Source organism: Poromitra crassiceps (assembly GCF_964638095.1).
Source record: "Poromitra crassiceps genome assembly, chromosome: 17".
NCBI classification, from domain to species: domain Eukaryota; kingdom Metazoa; phylum Chordata; class Actinopteri; order Beryciformes; family Melamphaidae; genus Poromitra; species Poromitra crassiceps.
Genome location: NC_139635.1, coordinates 31,170,050 through 31,192,581, shown reverse-complemented (window position 1 = coordinate 31,192,581; position 22,532 = coordinate 31,170,050). Strand labels below are relative to the sequence as shown.

The following is a 22,532-nucleotide window of genomic DNA, read 5'->3' as shown; positions in this document are numbered from 1 at the left end:
ACATCCTGGTTCCCAACCTTATGGTGACGACCCCAAGTGGGCTTGCATGGAGTTCCAATGGGGCCCCCTTATAGTATTATTGATCTTTCTATGAGATTCTCCATGCCGTCAAAACAGCCTCACATGATCTGATAACTGTGTCTGAACCTAAGTGTGTGAAAAGGAAATGAACAGGAGGATGTACTATTCAGCTCTACTAAGTTTTGCATCCCCTCCTTTCTCAGACCACATGACTTTTAGATGTAGCTCTATGAAATTCTCAATGTCAAGCAAAAACAGCCCTAAATAGCATTTAGCAGTGTCTAAATGGATGTCAAGTTGTTTGTCTGTTGTACACAGATCAGACTCTATGGGGACAGGAGTGATAGAAATAATTTTTCATTTGTCTCCAGAGTCCAGATGAAATTCGGCAGCGGTGTGGTGGTGGTGCATACATTGTGATCGTTTATCTATGTTCTACTCTCAAGGCCAACAAGTTCAACCAGTTCTACAGCAGGTTTGACACTGCGGCCAATGTCTGCCCTGCCCCAGCCGGAACGGCCATTCCCATTCACTCCTCACATCAGCCGCAACTTCTCCTCCTGCTCATCCACAGGACGTTACCTCCATCACTTCTCTTCCTGCTCATCCACAGGACGCTACTTCCATCACTTCGGCTGCAACTCCCCACACACCTGGACCCCCTGCTTCGCACTAGGGATGGGCATTTCTAGCAAAAACACTATTCGAAATTCGCTGGCCAAATTCGAATTTAATTCGAAATTCGAATATAAAAATAAAAATGTTAAAAAAATTAAAAATGTAATTTTTTTTTTTTTTTGTGAGTGAAATGTTGCATTGTCTCCCCTGATTCTAAGTCTACGGCTTTATTAATTAATATAAAAAGCTTCTGCTGTGGATTTTTAGCTCAAACAAGCATTGCACCACTGAAGTAAAGAACATGTTACATGACATTGACATTTTCGAAAATAAAAAACAGTTTTGACAATCATGAGTGGTTCATTAAATATTTAGTAGGCTCAGGTCTGAGTGCCAAAGGGGTGCCAAAGTCACCCCCTCTCCCTCTTCATGGGATTTCATCCGCCATTCATTTTTCCATAAACCTTGCTTAAAATGCTTATAAAAATTGTTTTACTTGCTCAAACCAAGCGATTTGACTATACTTAGAATCAGGGGAGACAATGCAACATTTCACTCAAATTTTTTTTTTTTTTTCGAATTTCGAATTTCAATAATAAAAGTCGACCTTGATAATAACAACGATTATTCGAAAATTCGAAATTCGATGCCCATCCCTACTTCGCACTTCACAGCAGTGCTGGTAAGGGAGGAACTGGGGAGGCTGTGGTAAGTAAGGTGCCGGGCTGAGCTAAGCGACTACAGACCAGTGGCCCTCACATCACAATAAGACCCTGTAGCGGTTGTTGCTGCGCCTACTGAGACACCAGGTCAAACGATGCAATGGAGCAATGGAACCCCCCCCCCCCCCCTGGAGGGGATGGGGGTGGATCACTCCTTTGTTTCCTGGATCAGGGACTACCTGATACGACGGCCACAACTCGTCAGGCTCGGGGGACTGTCCCTCCGAGACGGCGGTGAGCAGCACTGGGGCTCCACAAGGGACTGTCTTGGCTTCTTTCCTGTTCATTCTGTACACAGCGGATTTCAAGTACAACTCTGTGTCCTGCCACATGCAAAAATACTCTGATGACACCGCGATTGTGGCATTGCATCAGGAATGGACAGGAAGGGGAGTACAGAAAATTGACACAGACCTTCAGCGACTGGAGCCACAAGAACCGTCTCCAGCTGAATGCCTCCAAGACCAGGGAGATGGTGGTTGACTTCCGCAGGTCTAAGCCCCCTATTCTTCACCCAGTCAACATCCATCAAATTTTCACTGTTCGATGTGTGAGACCTAACCCATCAACTGTAATACGTTTTTTTCATAGGTGGTGAAAATAAACTGTTATACCTAAATGTAAAGTTTTCTTTAATGTGAGCTTGTGGTCAAAATTGAGGCGAAACAATATTACATTTCCTACAAAAAAAGAAAAGAAAAACTCACTTTGGCTTCTATACAACATACAAAAATGTCAGTTTCCCAAATCTTTGGGACAAAAACAAGGTAATATTAAAGAGAACATTTAGTTAACTGATGCTCTACTTTATGCCTCATTGAGGTTGTCTGCGATTTGGGAGAATCCTGCAGCACTGAGGGCGGAGACCAGGTTCTCCACGGTGGCCTGCGTTCCGTCCCTGTCCTGCCAGGCCACCAGCAGCAGCTTGGCCTGCATGTCAACGTCTTCACTATCCGTCTCAATCTCCCGCATGTCTGCAGCCTTCATCTGTAGCTGCCCGGCCAGGCTCTTCCACTGGGAACCCAGTTTGGCTGCTATGTCATCCATCTGCTGGTTCGTCACCAGCTTGTTCTGCATACTCGGACCTGGATCAACGACACAATCACGAGCATATGAATAAATTACCACTGTTCTCTGTCTGGTTTGAAGCGGTTAGGGTTACAAAATTAACATTAAAAAAAGGACAGGAAGTGAGTGGACAGATGATCAAGAGGTATCATGTCAAATGAGAAAGTGACTATTGGAACTCACTGTCATTGCTCTCTTTGAGCAGATTGTCTCCGTTGTCATCGTCGTCGTCGTCCTCTCCTGTCTTGATCTCTTCAGAGGGGATGTCCTTCTACATGTAGGGAACAACAAACACAACATGCTGTCTCTATATACTATATACTAATGCTGTTCATGGAATAGAAAATGCAATCAACACATCAGCAGTTTGAGCCGTAGATCAAACAGGTTTCGCTCACCGGCAGTTCTTTGGCCAGTTTGACAACCATGCTGTCCAGGTAGTCTGCCAGGCTCTTGAACTTCTGGTTGGTGGGCTGAAAGAAGTGTGGACTCCTCCTGGAGAGCAGTCTCAGTGCACGCCAGCCGTAGTTTGAGTTGCGCACAACTCTGCAGATTCACAGGAAGGGAGGGAAAGGAACAGAGAAGATAAGAAATATTTATTAGTCACATTTGGGATTGAGGTGACTTGGGTACATCTTGGCCTTTCCAAAGTGCATTTCGGACATTAGGACAGAAGGAGATGTGGAGTTTTAGATCACTGAGTCAGTTATAATGCACACATACTTGTACTCGTCCTCCACCATGTTCGCGGGGTCAGCCTGCTCAATCGCCTCCGTAAAGAATTCATCTAGAGATGGCATGAACTCCCTGAGATTGAAGATGTCAACATGTCAAAATTATGCCTCCGGCCACAAAATATTCGGATTGACTGAAGACAATTGCAGAAGGTGACACGTTGGCTTATTAAGCACATGCGGCGCTTTTCTCAATCACTGACCTGATGTCTGACTGGCAGGCCTGCATGTTGTCATGGTTCAGGTTCCACAGTCTGGTCAGCTCGTCACTATGACAAAACACAGGAGATTATGCTCCAGGAGCTTGTCCATGGGCTGTTGGGCAGCAATCCTAATATATTTAAACTCTTCAGATCTCTATGGGAAAGTACAAATACCCCACCTTATGCTTGTATGCCTCCACCAAGTCAAGTTGCAGTCTACATCCATGTCTGTCCAGACTCATATATGTAGTGAAGACTTTGAAAGTATTTAATAAAATGTGTGTGTATATATGTATATATATATATATATATATATATCATGAACCCAGAATCAAATTCATCGACTATTCACAAAATGCAATCTAGATGTGAGACAAGCCTGAAATATCCCGTGAACAAAGGTGGAATGGATGGACGTGAGGTCACAGTGACCTTGAAGTTTGACCACCAAAATCTCATTAGTTTATCCTTGAGCCCAAGTGGACGTTTGAGCCAAATTTGAAGAAATTCCTTCAAAGCGTTCCTGAGATATCGCGTTGACGAGCATGGGACCGTCAGACATACAACCGAAAACATAACGCCTTTGGCCACGGCTGTCACCGGCGGAGGAATAAAAACTGTCTCTCCGCTTGCCTTCCGATAGCAAGTTTCATAACTGAACTTGAGGATGCTTCAGCGGGGTGGATGCTGGGGCTTGAACCTGGGCCTCCTGGTTCAGTGACAGTCTCCCTAAGCACTACTTGCTGCCCACCCTGCTATAAGACTGCTTACTTTCCCATGAAGAGCTTGCGGTCCGGCCCTTTTCCCAGGAAGTCTTCTGGAGCTTGTCTTTTCCTGGTGGGCCTCTTGGGTTTGTCATCTACCGTCCTGTGAGAGAGAGAAAATAATGTCTGGCAAATTGTCTCAGTGGTGCCCTGGTGCCAGCTGAACCGCCATATTGAATCGCCATCACTTTAACATCATTTTTCCATACCTCTCCTTCACAAAGCTTGCGCATCCCTCATTTTTCCATGTGTTCCAGTTCTCCTCTGTGTTGAGGATATGCTGCGAAAGATGAGAGATTGCTGTGGTCAAGAAGTCACTAAATTAGGGCTGAAAATTAATCTTTTGTCAACTTCATGACTCTGCTATGTAAATGTGTTGATTTGAATCAAAGCCAGTTCATCATCTTGCTTTAAACATAACAAGCCTACATCCTGAGTGTACATACTGTACATACATGTGCCAATGTGGACGTGTAGAAAAAGGATATCCGCTATAATAAGTAATACCACCATTCATGGTAACACATCACTTACCTCAACAATGGTGGCAAACTTCTCTCCATCAGGTGGGATCTCTCTCAGCAGCTACAAGAGAACATTTACAGGGGAGGAATTGATTGAAAGGGAATTGATGCTTGCTTTTCTCCCTGTTGGACCAACACCATTTTGGTTTGACACTTGCATTACCGGTATTTATACTTGTGACAAGAACTGGATTCAGTTCAATTCATTATAGTGCATCTTCTCGTATTATAAGAGTCTATAAGAGTGATACTCAACTTGCGGCCCCTGTGTGGCCCGCGATGGAATTGCAACAAAAAGATAATAATAATATATATATTTTTTTTTTACAGTGCACCTGAACGCAACATGCAAGATACCCGCTGAATAAGTGTCCAAATGTTCATGTCATTCTGGCCAATACTCCACTTCTGTTATAGCATTTCAGTCTGGAATATGGAATATCTTTCAATAATCTATGATTTAGCTGCTAAATTGTCAAATACCGCCGTCTGCTCGCTACCCAGGCACTTATGTATGTACTTAACCTAACTAACTTAACCTAACTACCGGTAACTATCCAGTTGTGCACAACATTGTCAGACTAAACTCCGGCTGACACCCCAAAAACCTACAATCCGCTACAGAAAAATGTATATTGTTTATTAACTGGCCCCTGGCCTTCTATCATTTCACGAAAGTGGCCCCCGGGCAAAGCAAGTTGATTATCCCTGGTCTATAATATAGAAAAGATCCTAAGGGGGTTCATTGAGGCATACGTGAGATGAGATAACGGTATAACGGTGAACAAGTACAACTTCACCTCTCAAACTAGGTAAAATTATTGTCCTTCTCAGCATCCTAAAGGCTCAAATAAAACAAGACATTTGACACCATGAAAAAAGGTTGGGTTATGGCGCATTCCTTTATCGCAAAATAACTGGGATGTTGAGGCTAAATGACGTCACATCCGTTTTGTTAGCATTCCATTTGCAGAAAACTTGAGCTGGGAAGTTCACTGTTCATTGGTCAGATCCAGTCGCTAGCCAGGCTAGCCATTGTTAGCAATAACAGTTGATAACAAGGCATTTCGCGGAATTTTGCGCATACAAACACTGCAGCCTCATGTCCACACAGATAGATGTTAGACAGTGCTGTGTGTACAGCTGATTTAATGAGACACAAACAAAACAGAAGTGCTAAACAACATTACTACGATTATAACTACTGTTGTTGCGCGGCGCAGCCATCTTGGATTTTTGAGGTCGGGGCTGCTGAGGCTCCTACGAGTTTGGAATGGGAAATACCAGCTCTGGTGGCGTCACCGTCCCAGCTCATGACCTTTGAAGTCGTAAGATTACCAGTTCCCAGTTATAAAGGAATGCACGATTAGCAGTAGCTAGTAGTTTGTCAGATACAACAGCGAAGCATTGCAAATGAGAGAAACCAAGAGTGGCAGTGGAGTGGCTCTGGTGTTTGTGTACTGTGTAGAGAGTATAACCAGCTAAATCACCAGCACAACAGCGGAGAAAACCCTAGACAAACTGCACAGCTCACAAAGGTCCATTCTAGTCCTACCCAAGCCTTGATTACTTCCAATTCCCTTTATTTTTACAAACCTTTTGAAAACTATTCTGCCCATTTCATTCCGATTGGATGTGAAAATAAAAGCTGATAGAACTACAGCTGTTGTAAGACTACTCGAGTGGGCTGATTTCTCAGCAGGAACATGATTTTTAAGAGCTCTAATACTTAGACTAAGACCTAAAGTGCTCTTTTTCTTTTTCACGTCTGAACAGATAACAGAAAGTGTGAAACACATTTGTATGCATTTACAACAGCTACAAGTACACGTGATCTGTTAATGAAGACTGAGGACTGACCTGGTAAACCAATTTGGTTGTCTCTTCAATCCATGTGGTCTGGTCATCATTCAGAACACAGCTGGAGCTGCAAGAAGACAGAGAGAAGCCGAGTGTGAGAATTGGCGATTTAATGGATGACAATTGTTTGTTCCTGTTCGTTTGGACAGATAGGGCTTGGGCCTTGATTTGGTTGCTCTTCTACGGGGTCACGGGCTTGACCTTTTGAACTTGACTTGGCCCTTCAGGTACTGGAAGAGGATGAGGTACTGCAGGAGGATGTGACGCCTGAAGTTGCTGTCGCTGAGCTGCAAGTCCATCAGCTGGAGGGGAAAAGATAGTGAGAGGAGACTGTGTCACATGTGCGCAGAGAGGAGAGAGAATGTCAAACCAAAGTGCACTGTGGGCTTTGCTATTTTAGACAACTGCGAAAGACGGAAAACCAGCGAAGATTTATGCTTCGTTACTCATAAGTACCACTGGACATATTTAATACAGATGCAATTAAAGTATTTAAAAATAAACATTTAAACAAAAGGTATCCATTTCAAGAGATGGTGTGTAGGTTTAGAACTCCACTTTACTATTATTTGTATATTTATTTATTTTATTTAATACTAATAATTATTTATTTAAATGAAGGTTGTGAATATGGTATTATCCTGCCATTTGGGCATTATTTGAGCATCTTGGAAAATAATTAACAAGTGATGTAATGTATTATTCTGATCAAAACAAAAATCACTGCTGGAAAAAATATTATAGTGGACTTCCAATTGTTCTTCGTAAAACACAAACTATTTTTCCCACCTTCTCACTTGTGAGGAACTTGGCAAAGTAGACGTGTTCTGCTCCAGATGTTCTCAGCTCCTCCAGCTTCCTCTTTGACGCCTGCATGTCATCCAGCTTGTAGCTCTTGAATACTGCCAAGGTCTCATCTGAGTACTGGACAGGACAAACCGGGGCTTAGCTTACACTGGCGCAGTGAGATTCTTTTTCAGCATCTACTGTGTGTGGTATTTGTAACGTTGATGTGACAGGTGTGACAAGCAAGGGTATCTGATCAAGAACTGAACAGTAAAAGACAAAACTCGGTGTGAATAAATGTTGAGGTGCGTTACCTTGAGGAATGTCATCCAAGAGAATTTATCGTAACACTGCACCGGGTTCCTGAAGTAGTCCTGCAGCGTCCAGAACTTTCTGTACAAGTTATAGTCGATTGGAATGGAACTGAAAGTAAAATTCACTTGAGTTGAAATAAACTTGAATCAACAAGAATTATGGACAAGCCAAAGTGTCATTTATATCCAGAAACACGGACAAACCGTGTTGTGTATTTTTTTTTTTTTAACTCTTTATTTTGAGTTAACAAAAGTACATGACATACATCGACACTTGAAAGGAAAAGAAGACAGGGACAGAAAGAGACAAACAAAAACAAAACTGTCGCAGGGGGTTACGCTTCTCTGTTCTCGGGTCCTTCCTTTTAGTCCGTTATTGGATTCTGCTCGCCTCTTGCTCTAAAGGCAGTCCACTTTTCCCAACGGCGATCCAGAATCTTGGCCTTTGTTCTAATGCGAAAAGTCATTTTTTCCATGGAGTGAATCTCCTCTACTATGGCCAACCATTGATCTGCTCCTGGTGAATCTTCTTTGAGCCAATTCCTCGTAATGGCCTTTTTCCCCGCAAGAGTGAGAATCTTAAAGAGATAGAAGTCCTCCTTATGTATGGCCTCTTCTGTGATTAACCCAAGATATACAACCTGTGGCTCCCTAGGGAACTCGTAACCCAAGACTTCTTTTACAGTTTGACTAATTGTGGCCCAGAAAGATTGTATTTTTGTGCAAAACCAGAAAATATGAGAATGATTGGCGTTCACCACTCCACACTGTCTCCAGCAGGGCTGCTGTTCACCTAATTGTTTGTTTTTGATTTGAGGTGTGATAAAAAAGCGGATCAGATTTTTCCAGCCAAATTCCCTCCATCCTCTGGAGCTTGTTGAAGTTTGTTGTGTTTCGCATATCGAAAGCCAATCATCCTCTGACAGATTAATTCCCAGTTCCAGCTCCCATTTCGATTTAACATACAGTGAATTATTTCCATTACGGTTATGCAAACTTCTATATAATCTAGAAACAGTTTTAGCTGGGGTTTGACTATATGCTCCCAAAAATACTTCAATCACTTCATTTCCTTCATCTGAGATTTGTTTCTTAATTTCTGTATCAAAGAAGTGTCTTAACTGAAGATATCTGAGTAAGTCCCAGTTTTCTAGATCAAATTCGGTTTTACACTTCTCAAAAGACTTAAAATTGTGACCCTCCAATAGTGTGCACATGGCTGTCACACCCCTTTCCCTCCACCTTGCAAAGGTATTGTCCAATTCTCCAGGTCTGAAGCTGGGGGACTGGGCTGGCCAGATCAATAGTTTACTATCTTTTGCCAAGTTATATTTTTTAACCACTTCTTTCCAGATTATTAATGAGTTTTCTAGAATGTTGTTATCTCCCTTTAAAGTTGCACAAACCTTTCCCCCCAGTAATGTCTGAGGTTGAACTTGCTCCAGACTCATCTCAATATCTTTCCATCTAGCCCGGTAGGTCGGAGAGCACCAACAGACAACATATCTCAGTTGAGCAGCATAATAATATTCCCTAATGTTTGGTAATGCCAGGCCTCCTCTCTCTTTTCCAATCTGGAGTGTCTTGAATTTCACCCTGGGCCTGGCACCTGCCCATATATATCGTGATATCTGTTTATCCCACGATACGAACTGAGAGTCTGGGATCTTAACCGGTAATGATAGAAAGAGGTATAACAGCCTCGGCAACACGTTCATTTTGATCACCTCTATTCTAGAACTAAAATCCATAATCAGCGTAGACCATTTTAACCAATCCTTCTTTAACTTATTATTAATAATATTATAATTTGACTCATAAATTTTGTTCTTGTCATGGGTAATTAGCACCCCAAGGTACTTGATTGAATCTGCCTCCCATTTCAATTTGTATTTTAACCTGATTGCTGTACTGGGTGAAAAGTTAAATGCCAAAACCTGAGTCTTTGTAATGTTTAGTTTATAACCTGACATCTTACCATATTCATCTAGAATTGACATAAGCTTGGGAAATGTTGAGTTTGGATTTTGTAGGAAAACAATAATGTCGTCTGCAAACAGACCTATTCTATGTTCCTCTTTTGCTACAGTGACGCCCCTCACCTCTCTACTTTCTCTAATAACTTGAGCCAGCGGCTCTATGAAAATCGCGAAGAGGGCGGGGCTAGCGCAACAACCCTGGCGAGTCCCTCTGAACAGTTTGAATCTATCCGTCAGATGGCCATTGATCTTTATTCTAGCGGTCGGGTTGTCATATAAAGCTTGTATGCATCTTATGAATTGATCGTTGAATCCCAACCTTTCTAGTACTCTAAACAGAAAAGACCAACTGACCCGATCAAACGCTTTTTCTGCATCGAGACTCACCAGGGCTGCATTTAAATGTTGCTTGTCCACCTGTTCAATGATATGAAGAGTACGTCTGATGTTATCCTGCGTTTGTCTGCCTTTTATAAACCCTGTCTGATCTTCATGTATCAAATCTGGTAAAATAGCTTCCATTCTCTTAGTCATTATAGATGTAAACAGTTTATAATCAACATTCAATATAGATATAGGGCGATAGGACTCACAATACTCTTTATTCTTCCCATCCTTTGGTAGGACCGAGATCACAGCCTCTTTCCATGATGGGGGAGCCTCAGCTTTGTCCAGTGTCCAGTTAAAGGAGTTCAGCAGGACCGAAGCGAGTTCCTCTTTAAAGATTTTATACCACTCATTTGGAAAGCCATCGCTCCCCGGGCTTTTGTTGGCTTTCAGCCTCCCAATTGCAGAAACCAGTTCTTCTCTTGTTATGGGATCGGTCAAAGTTTCATTTTGTATCTCACCTATGGACGGGAGGTCTAATTTTAGTAGAAATTGTCTAATGCTATCTTCATTTTCCAACTCAGGTTGCGAGTATAAGTTTTCATAGTATTCTTTGAAGATTTTCTGAATCTTTTCTGGCTCATATGTAAGTTTATTTCCCGAGGGGTCCCTAATTTTATGTATTGAATTCCTAATTTGTTGATTTTTGAGGCGTTTCGCTAAGATTTTAGTTGCCTTCGGCCCTGCTTCATAGAATGTCTGTTTTGTGAATCTCAATTTCTTCTCTATTTCATCCTTCCCCATATCTTCTATTTGCTTCCTTACTCCTTTTAACTGCTCAACCAATGCTTCATCTCCCTCTATTGGACGTCGCCTCTCTAATTCTCTCAAATTTCTCTGTAACTCCTCATATCTTAATTTCCTTAGCTTGTTCAAATATGCCGTTTTTGATATTAGTTTCCCTCTCATTACTGCTTTGACCGTATCCCATACCAGGACTGGATTCACTTGACCATTGTCATTAACCTTTATGCAATCAATGATTTCTTCTTGGATCTGCGTCACCATGTTTTCATTGTTTAGAATGCTAACGTTCAATCTCCAAAGACCATTTCTTTGCTTATCATTCAAATGTATAGTCAGATAAATTATATTGTGATCGGATATATCCGCTGTTCCTATTGAGCAGTCATGTGTTGTGTATTTTAGATGAGGACATTTAGGACATGCTGTTGTGTCACTTACCATGGTGCAGGTGCGTCCTCCTCTCCCATTTCTCCCTCCTCCACCTCCATTCCCTCTTCCTTTTCTTCAGTGTGCTACAACAGATGAAAGCAACAGATACAGTTTGACTGCAACATCTAGATGAAGTTGCTTTATTAGTCATCACCATGCCTTAGCCCTTTACCTTCTGTCCAAGAGTGCTTTCTTGTTCATTTTTGTTGAATACTGTGATGTTGTCCAGATTGAACTGACTCTGCAGATTGAGACCTGGAACAAACACAAAATAGCAATACATGCATAAAAGGTAAGAAGAATAAAATAGGGTTGAGGAACATTGTGGCCACACATACATTCATACTGACAATGATGCGTTTGGCTTTGCCCTAAAAGCACTGTCAGTAGGCCTTGTCTGAAAAAAAAAATATATATATATATATATACCGATATATATATATATATATATATATATACAGTATATATATATCAAATACAAAATATACAAGAAAAAAATAAATATACATATATATATATCAAATACAAAATATAATAACATATATTCAAAAGTTAAACAGTAGTTCAGTTATGCTTATAGTGCCTTATCACACAAGCATGTCTCAAAGGGCTTTACATAGCACACAGTCATATACATTATATATCTACACACAATGAAGGTTACATACATCATATACATACAAGATATTTCACGATACTAACACAGCATGTCTTGGACTGTGGGAGGAACCGGAGCACCCAGAGGAAACCCATGTAAACACGGGGAGAACATGCAAACTCCACACCTAAAGGACGGGGTGGAGATTCAAACTGATATTCTTGCTGTGAGGCGACAGTGCTAAGCAATGAGCCACTCCATGATATTATGTTCTAATAAAGTAATAAAGTTTGAGCCTGAGCCATTGGTCCACTTCCATTACATTGACCCGGAGGCCTGCCAAAGAGCCGATTATTATATTAAGGAAACCAAGAAGACCAAGCTCATGTCCCTCTCACTCCGAGTCCTTACTACTGAAAAATATATGCATTGTGTTTTCTGTTTTGTTAAATCAAAGACAAAATAGACAAAAGGTCTTCTCACCTGATTTCTCAGACAGAGGGAAAAGGCGGGCCAAGAAAAGCTGGATTCGCCCACAGAACACCGTATTCTGGGATTTGGACAGCCTCCTCAAGAGATCTACAGAGATCGAGAGATGCGTCATAGATGTGTGTCATATGCCTTTGAAACCTTTTATGAAGTCTTGTGTTTTAACTACTAAAACAGGTACTATCCTTACCGTTACACATCCTCAATAAGTAGTTCTTCCCAGCAGTGTAAAAGGAGTTCTGAGAGAATGAAAGGAAGCATAAACATGTTTATTAAACGTGTGGTTTGATGATCAAAACAAGAAGGGGGGGAAGCACTGACAGAAATCGGATAATGATTTAGCGTATGCTGGACAAAGACAAGTGTTTTTACTACAGGGCTGTAAGGGAACGCTTACTTACCGACTTCCAGGTGGAGACATTCTCCTCAACGAAAGAGAATATCTTGTCACACTGGTCGAGAGGAAGGCAGTCCAGCACGTCTCCCAGCAGAAGGAAAGGAGTTGTAGCAGTGCAGATACCTGCATGTGGAGGAAGGGGGACTCTGTATAACTACTTTATGATATCCAGAGAACCCAAAGCACATGTGCCAGAGATACTGAAATTGGATGTGAATGATTGCAATGGGAATCTCATCTCATCAGTTGGGGGTTGCATTATTGGCTGCCTTATAGTGAGCTCCCTACCCTCTGTAACGGCATCAATGCTAAGGAAGATGAGAGCCAGGTAGTCATCGCAGCTTGCCTTCTGTTCAACCTGCGAAGAAAGACATGGCAATAACAATCTGGGTAATATGTTAACTTGCCATGTAAAGGGCAAAGTAAATTAGATGGGTGCTCATTTACTTACAATCTGATCACCGAGGACGCCCCTCAAAGCTTGGTCAAGTGTGGTTTTCTTTTCCGCCTCACTGAGGAACAAGCAGACAAGTCATAGGCGGGTGAGGTGATTTTTGACAGGTTAGGGTGTATTCACAACTATCTCGTTTGGAGCAGTTGTTCCGAAACGGAGAGCATTTTCCCCCTTGGTGCGGTTCGTTTGGGGGAGTGTGAACACAGCAATCGCACTCGGATGCGGGACAAAACAAGCGGACCGAGATCGCCAAGAAAGGGTAGTCTCGGTCCGCTTCCAAACGAACTCTGGTGCGGTTTGTTTGTGGTGAGAACGTGAGCCGACCTCGATCCGCCACAACAGCAGTAAACGGTGCGCATTTTTGGATAAACCAGCTGCCGTAGTCAGCTGCGCTGTGCGTAATGGCCTGAAGAACGAACATTTTTATCGTTTAAAAACAACATCTTTCAGATCCTGTTTTGGCGACTTGTGACTTGCATCGATAAACTTTGGGGATTTTTGGATCATCACATCAGCAGTTTGAACTCAATCAACTTACCTCGGACCATGGGAAGCAACGTTAATGTGTTGAATCTCTACGGATTTTGCGTGCGGTGTGCTGCGCAGCACACCGCCCTCTCTCTCCCTCTCTCTGGTCTCCATTCAATAAATGAAAACAAATCGTGGTAATCAGAGCCAGCCTTCTTTGTGATAAGATTGTCTGGTTCAATCAGACAATCAGACTGATTGCATGTCTTCCTCGAAATGTCCGTTATTATTAAATTATTTATTAATATTTTATTCCTGACAGGACAGGTGTTCATATAGCCTATGTCTCGGCTAATCCTCATCTCCGTGATAGTAGCCTAATAGCAGAATTTGCAAGGGTCTTTGATCTTCTATCCAAATTCCCAATAGCCTAAATAGGCTAAATAAATACATAGGCTTACATAGGCTACATAGCATACATTAATAAATAAATAAAGAACTTTCTCCCTCTCTCTCTCTCCCGATCCCTCCCTCTTTCTTTCTTTCTTTCTTTCTTTCTTTCTTTCTTTCTTTCTTTCTTTCTTTCTTTCTCTCTCTCTCTCTCCTCGCACGGCGGACGCCCGACATAGCCTAAAATGTAGGTCTAACAAAACGCATTTTTATAATCATATAGGAAAATCTCTGGGAATTATTTTGTCCATCCCGAGAGGCTATTAGCCTATCAGAGTCTCTGCTGGCCAATCCAGGAAGTTTGACAATACTATTTGGACCGTTTCATTTGTGGCTGTGTGAACACAAACGAACCAAGGCACAAATGCAACAATTGTATCAATTAAGTACCTGAATCGGAACAAAGCAAACGACCTACAGGTGTGAATACACCCTTACAGTGCTTTGTGCAATCTGCAGAAGCTAGCTAACGTTAGTAACAAGCTAGCTAACGTTAGTAACGTTACTTACTTTCCAGGGATCTGGTTGAAAGCATTTACCAAAGGTTTGCTGTTTTTTGCAGACAGAGCAGTCGTGGCCGATGCCTGCGTGTGAGAGAAAGAGGCATTTCAAGTTTGAGAAAATGCAGCTTAGCTAGGCTAGCCTATTAACGTTGGGTTAGCGAACATTTGCTAACTAGCTATAGCATGATGGCAAAGAAGTAAGGCGTAACTAGCCCGCCATCTACTGTATTCATCGCAAAATAATCTGTACAACAATGAACATTTTAAATACTTTAGACAATTTAGTATTTTTTCTCACCGTAAATTTGTCTTTAGCGTCGACAAAATTAAACAAGGACGGCGACATCTTTGCACCACAGCAATCTGCTGAGGAGAGACTGCTGAACTACTTCCGGGTTACTCCGGCTAGGGGCAGTGCTAGGGGGCGCGTTCAGGCGTTCAGGAGCTCGTTGTGATGATTGTTCATTCATTGGAATTTCGAGAAACAACTGTTGCTTGCTAGGTTTGTTACCGCACTCGTTACCCAATTGTTCAGTCTTGTTAATTATTGCATCTAGCTAGATGGGAGCAGTAATCCGTTACACAACTGATTCTGAAATACAGTTTCTGTTACCGCGTCTAACGTTAAACAGAGACCTTTTGCGTTTTTTGTCTTTTCACTTTTTTCAAGTAGGCTATACAAAGTCGAAAAAAACTCAAACATGTCACTCTACCAGCACATTTTATATCTATCCATCTATCTATCTATCTATCTATCTATCTATCTATCTATCTATCTATCTATCTATCTATCTATCTATCTATCTATCTATCTATCTATCTATCTATCTATCTATCTATCTATCTTGGCCAGATGATGGCAGTGTTATACACTATAGCATGCATGTCTAGTATAAGCTGTCAACATTGACATGCTGTCAAACTATTTATTATAGTCTATGCTGTCAAATCATACTATTGTTGCGCACGCACGCACGCACACACACACACACACACACACACACACACACACACACACACACACACACACACACACACACACACACACACACACACACACACACACACACACACACACAGTGTGGCACAAGTTCTGTAGCTACTTGAGGTTATATAAACCTGAAACTAACCCTCTCCTGCCAGAGATCTCTATAGAGAGACTAATAGTCTGTGGCATTTTACAGAATTAATGCACATCCAGCTATGTTTAATAGTGCGTTGGATTGGTTTTAACTTTACTTCAGTTTGTTTTTTTGGCCTTTATTTAACCAGGTTTGTCTCATTGAGATCAAATATCTCTTTTACAAGGGAGACCTGGCCAGAAACAGCAGCAAGACAAAGTTTCAACATAAAACACATACATTTGAATAACATTAAAATGATCAGATAAAACATTTTCATACAGACAGCCTGTTTTCAATAGATTTCACCATAGCTTTAAAAGCGTTCAATAGGCAGATACATGACGGGCCCCTGGATGCATAAAAGCCTCCCTCCCCATAGCACACATACGCACAATTAAAGTCAGAATAATAACTACTAAGACATACAGTCACCTGCATTTCAACAGTACAGCACAGCCACCTGCACACTCAAAGCCAACAGCACAATAACAAGAAATAAATTCACCTGTAGTGTATCTAAAAAAACACAGGATTCACAAGTGCAGGTACACTCAATTAAAGCCAAAAGCACAATAATCCTCCCAATTGTCTAAACATAACATTTTGTCAAAAATAAAGGGTTGGGGGCCTAATATAAGGGATCATTTGGTCCCAGGCCTGGGCAAGATACACGGTGGCCCTGTGGAGAGGCTCTGAGTTATGGGCCCCCTGAGATCTTGGGCCCCTGGGCGTGGCCCCGGTAGGCCCGTTCGGTAATACATCACTGCTTCCATTACATTAACTTCATAATGATCTATGATATGGTTCAATGTGGACAGTTAGCTTTGCTTCCAGGTCTCCAGACCACATAATTGCCAGTCAGTTAATGGCCCGTGGGATGTGTCATTAACTTTAAGTTAGGGGTTATAGGGTCAGGCGAGGGACAGGGCTAAGGTTAATTGTTGGCATGCAGTGGGCATAGGATTTATGTGAGTTAACAGAAGCTCATTACTGTGTGTCTGTGTTTGTTTTTATATGTGGCTCTGTCCATATTTGTGCGTGTGCGCAATTCCCATGTGATGTGTGCATGCAGTTAAACAGTACTGATCTGCATGGCTTGGATTCTCTGATAGGATCTCTAGTCTTAAAAAAAAAGTGGTTGGGTACATTAGAACCAGCAGGGCATTACACTGTGACATTAATCATTAACTTTGATAGAACCAATCTGAACATTGTGCATCAGTTCCACTAAAGGAATGGTTCACCCAAAAAAGAAATACAGTTGAAATGTGTTAGTCCATATAACACAGGGAGGTTGCCAGCACAACTTTGTAGCAGCCTTCTCCAAAAACAACTGAAGTCAATGGGGACCTGTTCAAGAGCAGTGGTTCTCAAAGTGGGGGGTCCTTGAGAGTCGTTAAGGGGCTTCCAGGGTCCCCAGCAAAAAGGTAAATAATTTATTTTCACTAGGATTCCATCCATAAATAAATAACACAATTACAGAATGTATGACTATTTTGATACACTCATACACCTTCTGTAATAAAATCATCTAAAATCAAGTCTCATCAGATGGTGGACCCTGGGAGAAAAGAATGGGGTACCGTGGTCTAATTTTTGTCAGTTTTAGGGGTCCTTGACATTAAAAAGTTTGAGAAACAGTGCTTTAGAATAAAAAGAAAAGAAAAACAATCACACATTTGTTGCAAATCCATCAACCAATCAATCAACCAATCAATAAATCAATCAATCAATCAACCAATCAACCAATCAATCAATCAATCAATACATTTTATGTTTAGTCTATATAGTGCCAAATCATAAACAGAGTTATCTCAAGGCACTTTACAAATAGAGCAGGTAGAAGACCAGCGAGCCAACAATTGAAACAATTCTCACATGCTCTGGCTATTTTACTGCGAGGTCATGTGGCAATTGAAACAATTTCCCAACATGAGCATGCATTTGGCGATGGCAGCAAGGAAAGACCCCTTTAACGGGGAAGACAACCGTGAGCAGACCAGGCTCTTGGTGGTGGGTGTTCATCTGCCATGAGCTGTTGGGCTGAGAGGGAGAGAGAGAGAGAGAGAGAGAGAGAGAGACACACACACACACACACACACACACACACACACACACACACACACACACACACACACACACACACACACACACACACACACACACACACACACACACAGGGTTGCACAGTAGTAGTGGCAGTAATATGATACCATTAACTGTAATAAAAGTAAAAGCATAAATAGTAATAGTAATGCACAATGGCAACAGTAGTAACGATAGCAACTGTAATAAAAATAAAAACAGGACTAATAATAGTAATAGCAGCAGTGGGTCTCTTCCCACTGGTATCAGCATCAATCAGCTCTAGAGATTTGTAGATTACAATTTTTGGAACTGGTCCCCACTGACTGTTATTTTGGAGAATAATATAGCCTATAACACCTCCCTGTGTGTTATATGAGCAAACCTCTCCTGTGTTTCAACTGGCACGATGCTGAGTAGATGATGACAGAATTTTCATTTTTTGGGTGAACTGTTCCTTTAAGGCTCTCAGTTTGACCTCTGAAATTGCTCTCACCCCGAGACAAGTCACCTTCCACGCCCTTACAACTGTTTACAGTAACAGTTGCACAGGCTGTGAACTGAACCTGAAGCTGTGAAAATGGAGGCCAGGAGTATCAGCCAGAAAGTGCTGAGGGATGGTTTTCGTTACGTCTGTGTGGTCACAGTGGTCGACAAAGAGGGAAGCGAGAAGTGTTTTGCCCTGCAGTTTTGATTGGCACCTTGCTTCTCGTACACAGAGTTCTTTCTCAGCTTGCGATGATAATCTGGCCCCAAGCTAACAGCCCGTTCCACAGCTCACTACATATCTGACCACGGCCCCCTCCCATCTGACACAGCGTTTATTGAAGTTGTGCCAAACAACTGAGGAGAAGCAGAAAGGGAGTGAGTGTGCTGAGTAACTGTGGGGTTGCAGATAAGCAAGTCAAGGGTGCGGGGGTTAAAGACAAGTGAAGAGTTACGGTTAAAGTCGTCCTATTGGGCTTTACGGCAGCCGGTGCACGTCCCTTTGACGTATTGCTATTGTGTGTTTTTTTTTAAAGTGCAAATAAAGTGCACTGATTTTGAGGGGAATCGCTCAAATCAGAGGAGCGGCCCAAATTAAAGTTTTGAATATTACAATTAAATATTGAACTTGCCACTTGGTAAGTTCAATCAATCAATTTTATATAGCTCCAAATCATAACGAGTTATCTCAAGGCGTTTTACAAATAGAGCAGGTAGAAGACCAGGCTCTTTATTTTAGAGCCAACAATTGGAACAATTCTCACATCCTCCGGCTATTTTACTGCAAGTTCATGTGCTAATTGAAATGATTTCCCAACATGAGCATGCACTTGGCGACGGCGGCAAGGAAAGACCCCTTTAACGGGGAAGAAACCTTGAGCAGACCTGGCTCTTGGTGGTGGGTGTTCATCTGCCATGACATTGAGAGAGAGAGACACACAGAGAGAGCTCACAGTGGCAGTAATAATACAACTATCATCAGTAAGAGCGTAGTAACAGTAACGCACAGTTACAACAGTAGTAACAGTAACGCACAGTTACAACAGTAGTAACGGTAGCAACTGTAATCAAAACAGGACTAATACTAGTAATAGTAGCGGTGGGTCTCTTCCCACTGGAATCAGAATCGAGATCATGGAGGATCCATCCTGCATCCTCGTCCTCCATAGTATAGCCCCTGCAGGAATGGGAGACACGAAGACTCCGGGAAGAAGCCAAGTCAGTAACATGCATGAATGGGACATGAATGTTGAACAGATATGACTCAGAGTGTGTCGTGGAAAAGTCTTCCCATTAACAGGGTTTTGAAATTCTTGGAACCACGAGTAAGCCTGCATTCTGGGAGCGCAGTGCTCTAGTAGGGTAATAAGGTACTATGAATTCCTTAAGATATGATGGTGCCTGACTATTAAGTGCCTTGTAGGTGAGGAGAGGGATTTTAAATTCCATTGGGGTGCAGGTTTGCTGCAGCTCCATGCACAGTTGTTTATTTTCTCTAGATAAGCATAATGAAAGGCCCACTGAGCACTCATGCCTTGTAATCAAATAATCGAGCTCAACATGAGAACAAATTAATTGGATGAGAGGATGAGACTCAGGAGACAAATGACCGGTGGGCAACAAAAAGAGCATTGTCCACTTTGTTGAGGACAAACACAATGCTGTGACCTCTGGGGGTTAAGCACACAAAGGAAGTAGATGTTGGGCTCTGTCACGTGACCGGCCGCGGAGAATCCATCGCACAAATCAGCTGAAGAAGTGTCATGTCATACAGTATAAAAGAGGGGAAACTCATCAGCACAGCTCTCCTGCAGCGCTAATGCTAACAGCACAGTAAAAACACCTGATTCTCAACCTTTTTCAAATCAAGGACCCCTAATTTAGTCCACAGACTAAGAGCTGCGGACAACCATTTGAGTTGAACACCAAATCTGACAGCATTTTTATTGTTAGATGTGATTTTGTGTTGACGTCTTTTAAAATTCACTAATGGTGAAGTTTAACACAGTCATTTTTGCAAGTCCAAGTCAAGTCTCAAGTCTTTGAGCTAGAGTCCAAGTCAAGACTCAAGTCTATTATGGATGAGCGTCCAGTCTGCTTAGAACACTGCTTAGAAAACTGCATAGCTAAATCTAAGAAATTCAAAGCATGTACTGTATTATCCTCACTCCTTTATCTATTAGCATACAGTATCATCTTGGATTAGTTGACACTTGACATTATTATTATTAGATCTTTCCTTAATGTTATTACACACACAAATAAAGATTGTTCACAAGTCCCAAATCTCAAGTCCATGTCAAGTCTCAAGTCTTTGAGGACACATCTCAAGTCACTGTGTGTGTGACTTAAGTGTGACTCAAATCCAAGTCTCAAGTCCAAGTCCCCATCTCGGCCGGGAACCTCCCCAAGGACCCCCTGGTGGTCCCTGGACCCCACATTGAGAACCACTGCTCTAGTAGTAGACTTTAAATTTGCAACGGTTTTATGACAAACTGACAGAATTATGCGCCTGGAATAATATAAACCAGATAGATACGATATTCCTCCATGAAGGGAGGGAAGTTATAGGCTACAGGGTGATTAATTATACCTATACATTTTTTTCTTTGAGGCATTGCTAATAAATGTAATGAAATATGTGGACATGTGTGCCTCCCTGACTTGAGTTCCTGAGTTCTCCAAAAGTGATGAAAGACAGTTACCTCGTCTATATATTTTGCATATGCATAATCAGACAGGGAGATAAAATAATCCTGGATGCCCTCCAGCTCCGTCAGTTCACCCTCTCTTTCAGCTCCTCTCCTCTGGCAAACTCTACAGATCCTTAGCTTCTTCCCTCAGGCTGTCCAAACTCTCACCATTAGCACTTCATTGTTTTGTCTTTCGCTATGGTAAATGGTAAATGGCCTGCACTTATATAGCGCTTTTATCCAAAGCGCTTTACAATCAGTAGGTATATTCACCCATTCATACACCGATGGTGGCAGGCTACCACGCAGGGTGCTGGCACACCATCAGGAGCAATTTGGGGTTCAGTATCTTGCCCAAGGATACTTCGACATGCAGACTGGAGGAGGCGGGAATCGAACCACCGACCTCTTTTATCCAAAGCGATTAGTGGACGACCTGCTCTACCTCCTGAGCTACAGCCGCTATCAATTGTTTGTGTGGTAACCCTTTATTTTACAGGTCCTAAACACCGGTGTTCTAAATTTCAAATAGTTCATATGTAGTTACATGGTACCGGACCTGTGAAATGGAGTGAGTCTATTCAACTGTAGTTCATATGTATTTACATGGTACCGGACCTGTGAAATGGAATGAGTCTATTCAACTGTAGTTCATATGTAGTTACATGGTACCGGACCTGCGGCCTGGGACATAGATTCCTAAAACCCAGTGGTGGATTCGAACCACTGAACTTCTGATTGCAAAGCATGCAGCTTTAACCACTCAGCCACCAGGGCTTTGTGAGTTTCATAGTGGAGTTGGAGAGGATAACCGTATGTCAGTCAGATGTCGTTGTCACTTCGTAGCTTTGTTATTATACACAGACACTTGGGGAAAAAATATTGATACTTTGTTTGGTTTAGTCGTAGCTTGAAAGACAGGCAATATTGATTAATGTGAAAGGCATTTCTGCCTGTAATGTGTATGGGTATGTAATGTAATGTAATTACTGTGTAATTACATTGGTGTTCATGTCTAATTACAAATAGTTCATACATTGTTAAGGACCATTGTAAAATAAAGGGTTACCATTTATGCACACTGTTGCACTTTACATTTGTTACGTGTGATGCATATCAGAACGGTTTTCCATCAGTGCTGAAATGACTTCCACCACCCGCCTGGGCGTGTGGCAGACAGTGAACGGAAGTTGGACTATATGAATATCGCAAAATGTACACCTTGTTCCCCTCGCAGGCCATCCATTATAACACAACATTTCGGTAATGATCATCTTACCCAGAGCAGAATAATAGGAATGCTCAATGAGGGGATGTGCATCCAACCACAGCGGTTATCCTGCCATTGATTGGCGGCTCAGCTAAGAATAACCTACATCTATTTAAAGGGCCAGCGATGGAGTATACGGGTTGGGTTGAGAAAGGTTAGGCTCTGGGGTTTAAAGTCATTTGATGGTTATTCAATGATTAGCCCAGGGTGTGGGGCCATTAAATACCCATGGGCCATAAAACGGGATGTGAGAGGGGCCATGTGCGTATATGAAGAAAGAACATACTTGTGATAGTGCCAAAAAGGAAATCCCAGTGTCCAAATCTTCTCTAATCAAACTCGCTTTCTCCAGGAAAATG

At 42.0% G+C, this 22,532-nt stretch overlaps 1 protein-coding gene across 1 annotated transcript; it reads right to left on the bottom strand.

The window, feature by feature from the left end:
• Positions 1–1,976: 1,976 nt before the first annotated feature.
• Positions 1,977–14,890, bottom strand: thoc1 (THO complex 1). The gene is made up of 21 exons (XM_083653517.1): positions 14,814–14,890; positions 14,523–14,596; positions 13,092–13,152; positions 12,929–12,998; positions 12,645–12,763; positions 12,434–12,482; positions 12,238–12,333; positions 11,329–11,411; positions 11,166–11,239; positions 7,615–7,723; positions 7,304–7,438; positions 6,716–6,816; positions 6,515–6,581; positions 4,665–4,715; positions 4,340–4,410; positions 4,138–4,233; positions 3,367–3,432; positions 3,153–3,236; positions 2,828–2,975; positions 2,613–2,700; positions 1,977–2,446 (listed from the first exon to the last, which is right to left on the bottom strand). Exons 1-21 carry the CDS (start codon positions 14,859–14,861, stop codon positions 2,169–2,171), a joined length of 1,968 nt encoding a protein of 655 aa, XP_083509643.1. The 5' UTR covers positions 14,862–14,890; the 3' UTR covers positions 1,977–2,168.
• Between the last annotated feature and the right edge of the window lie 7,642 nt (positions 14,891–22,532).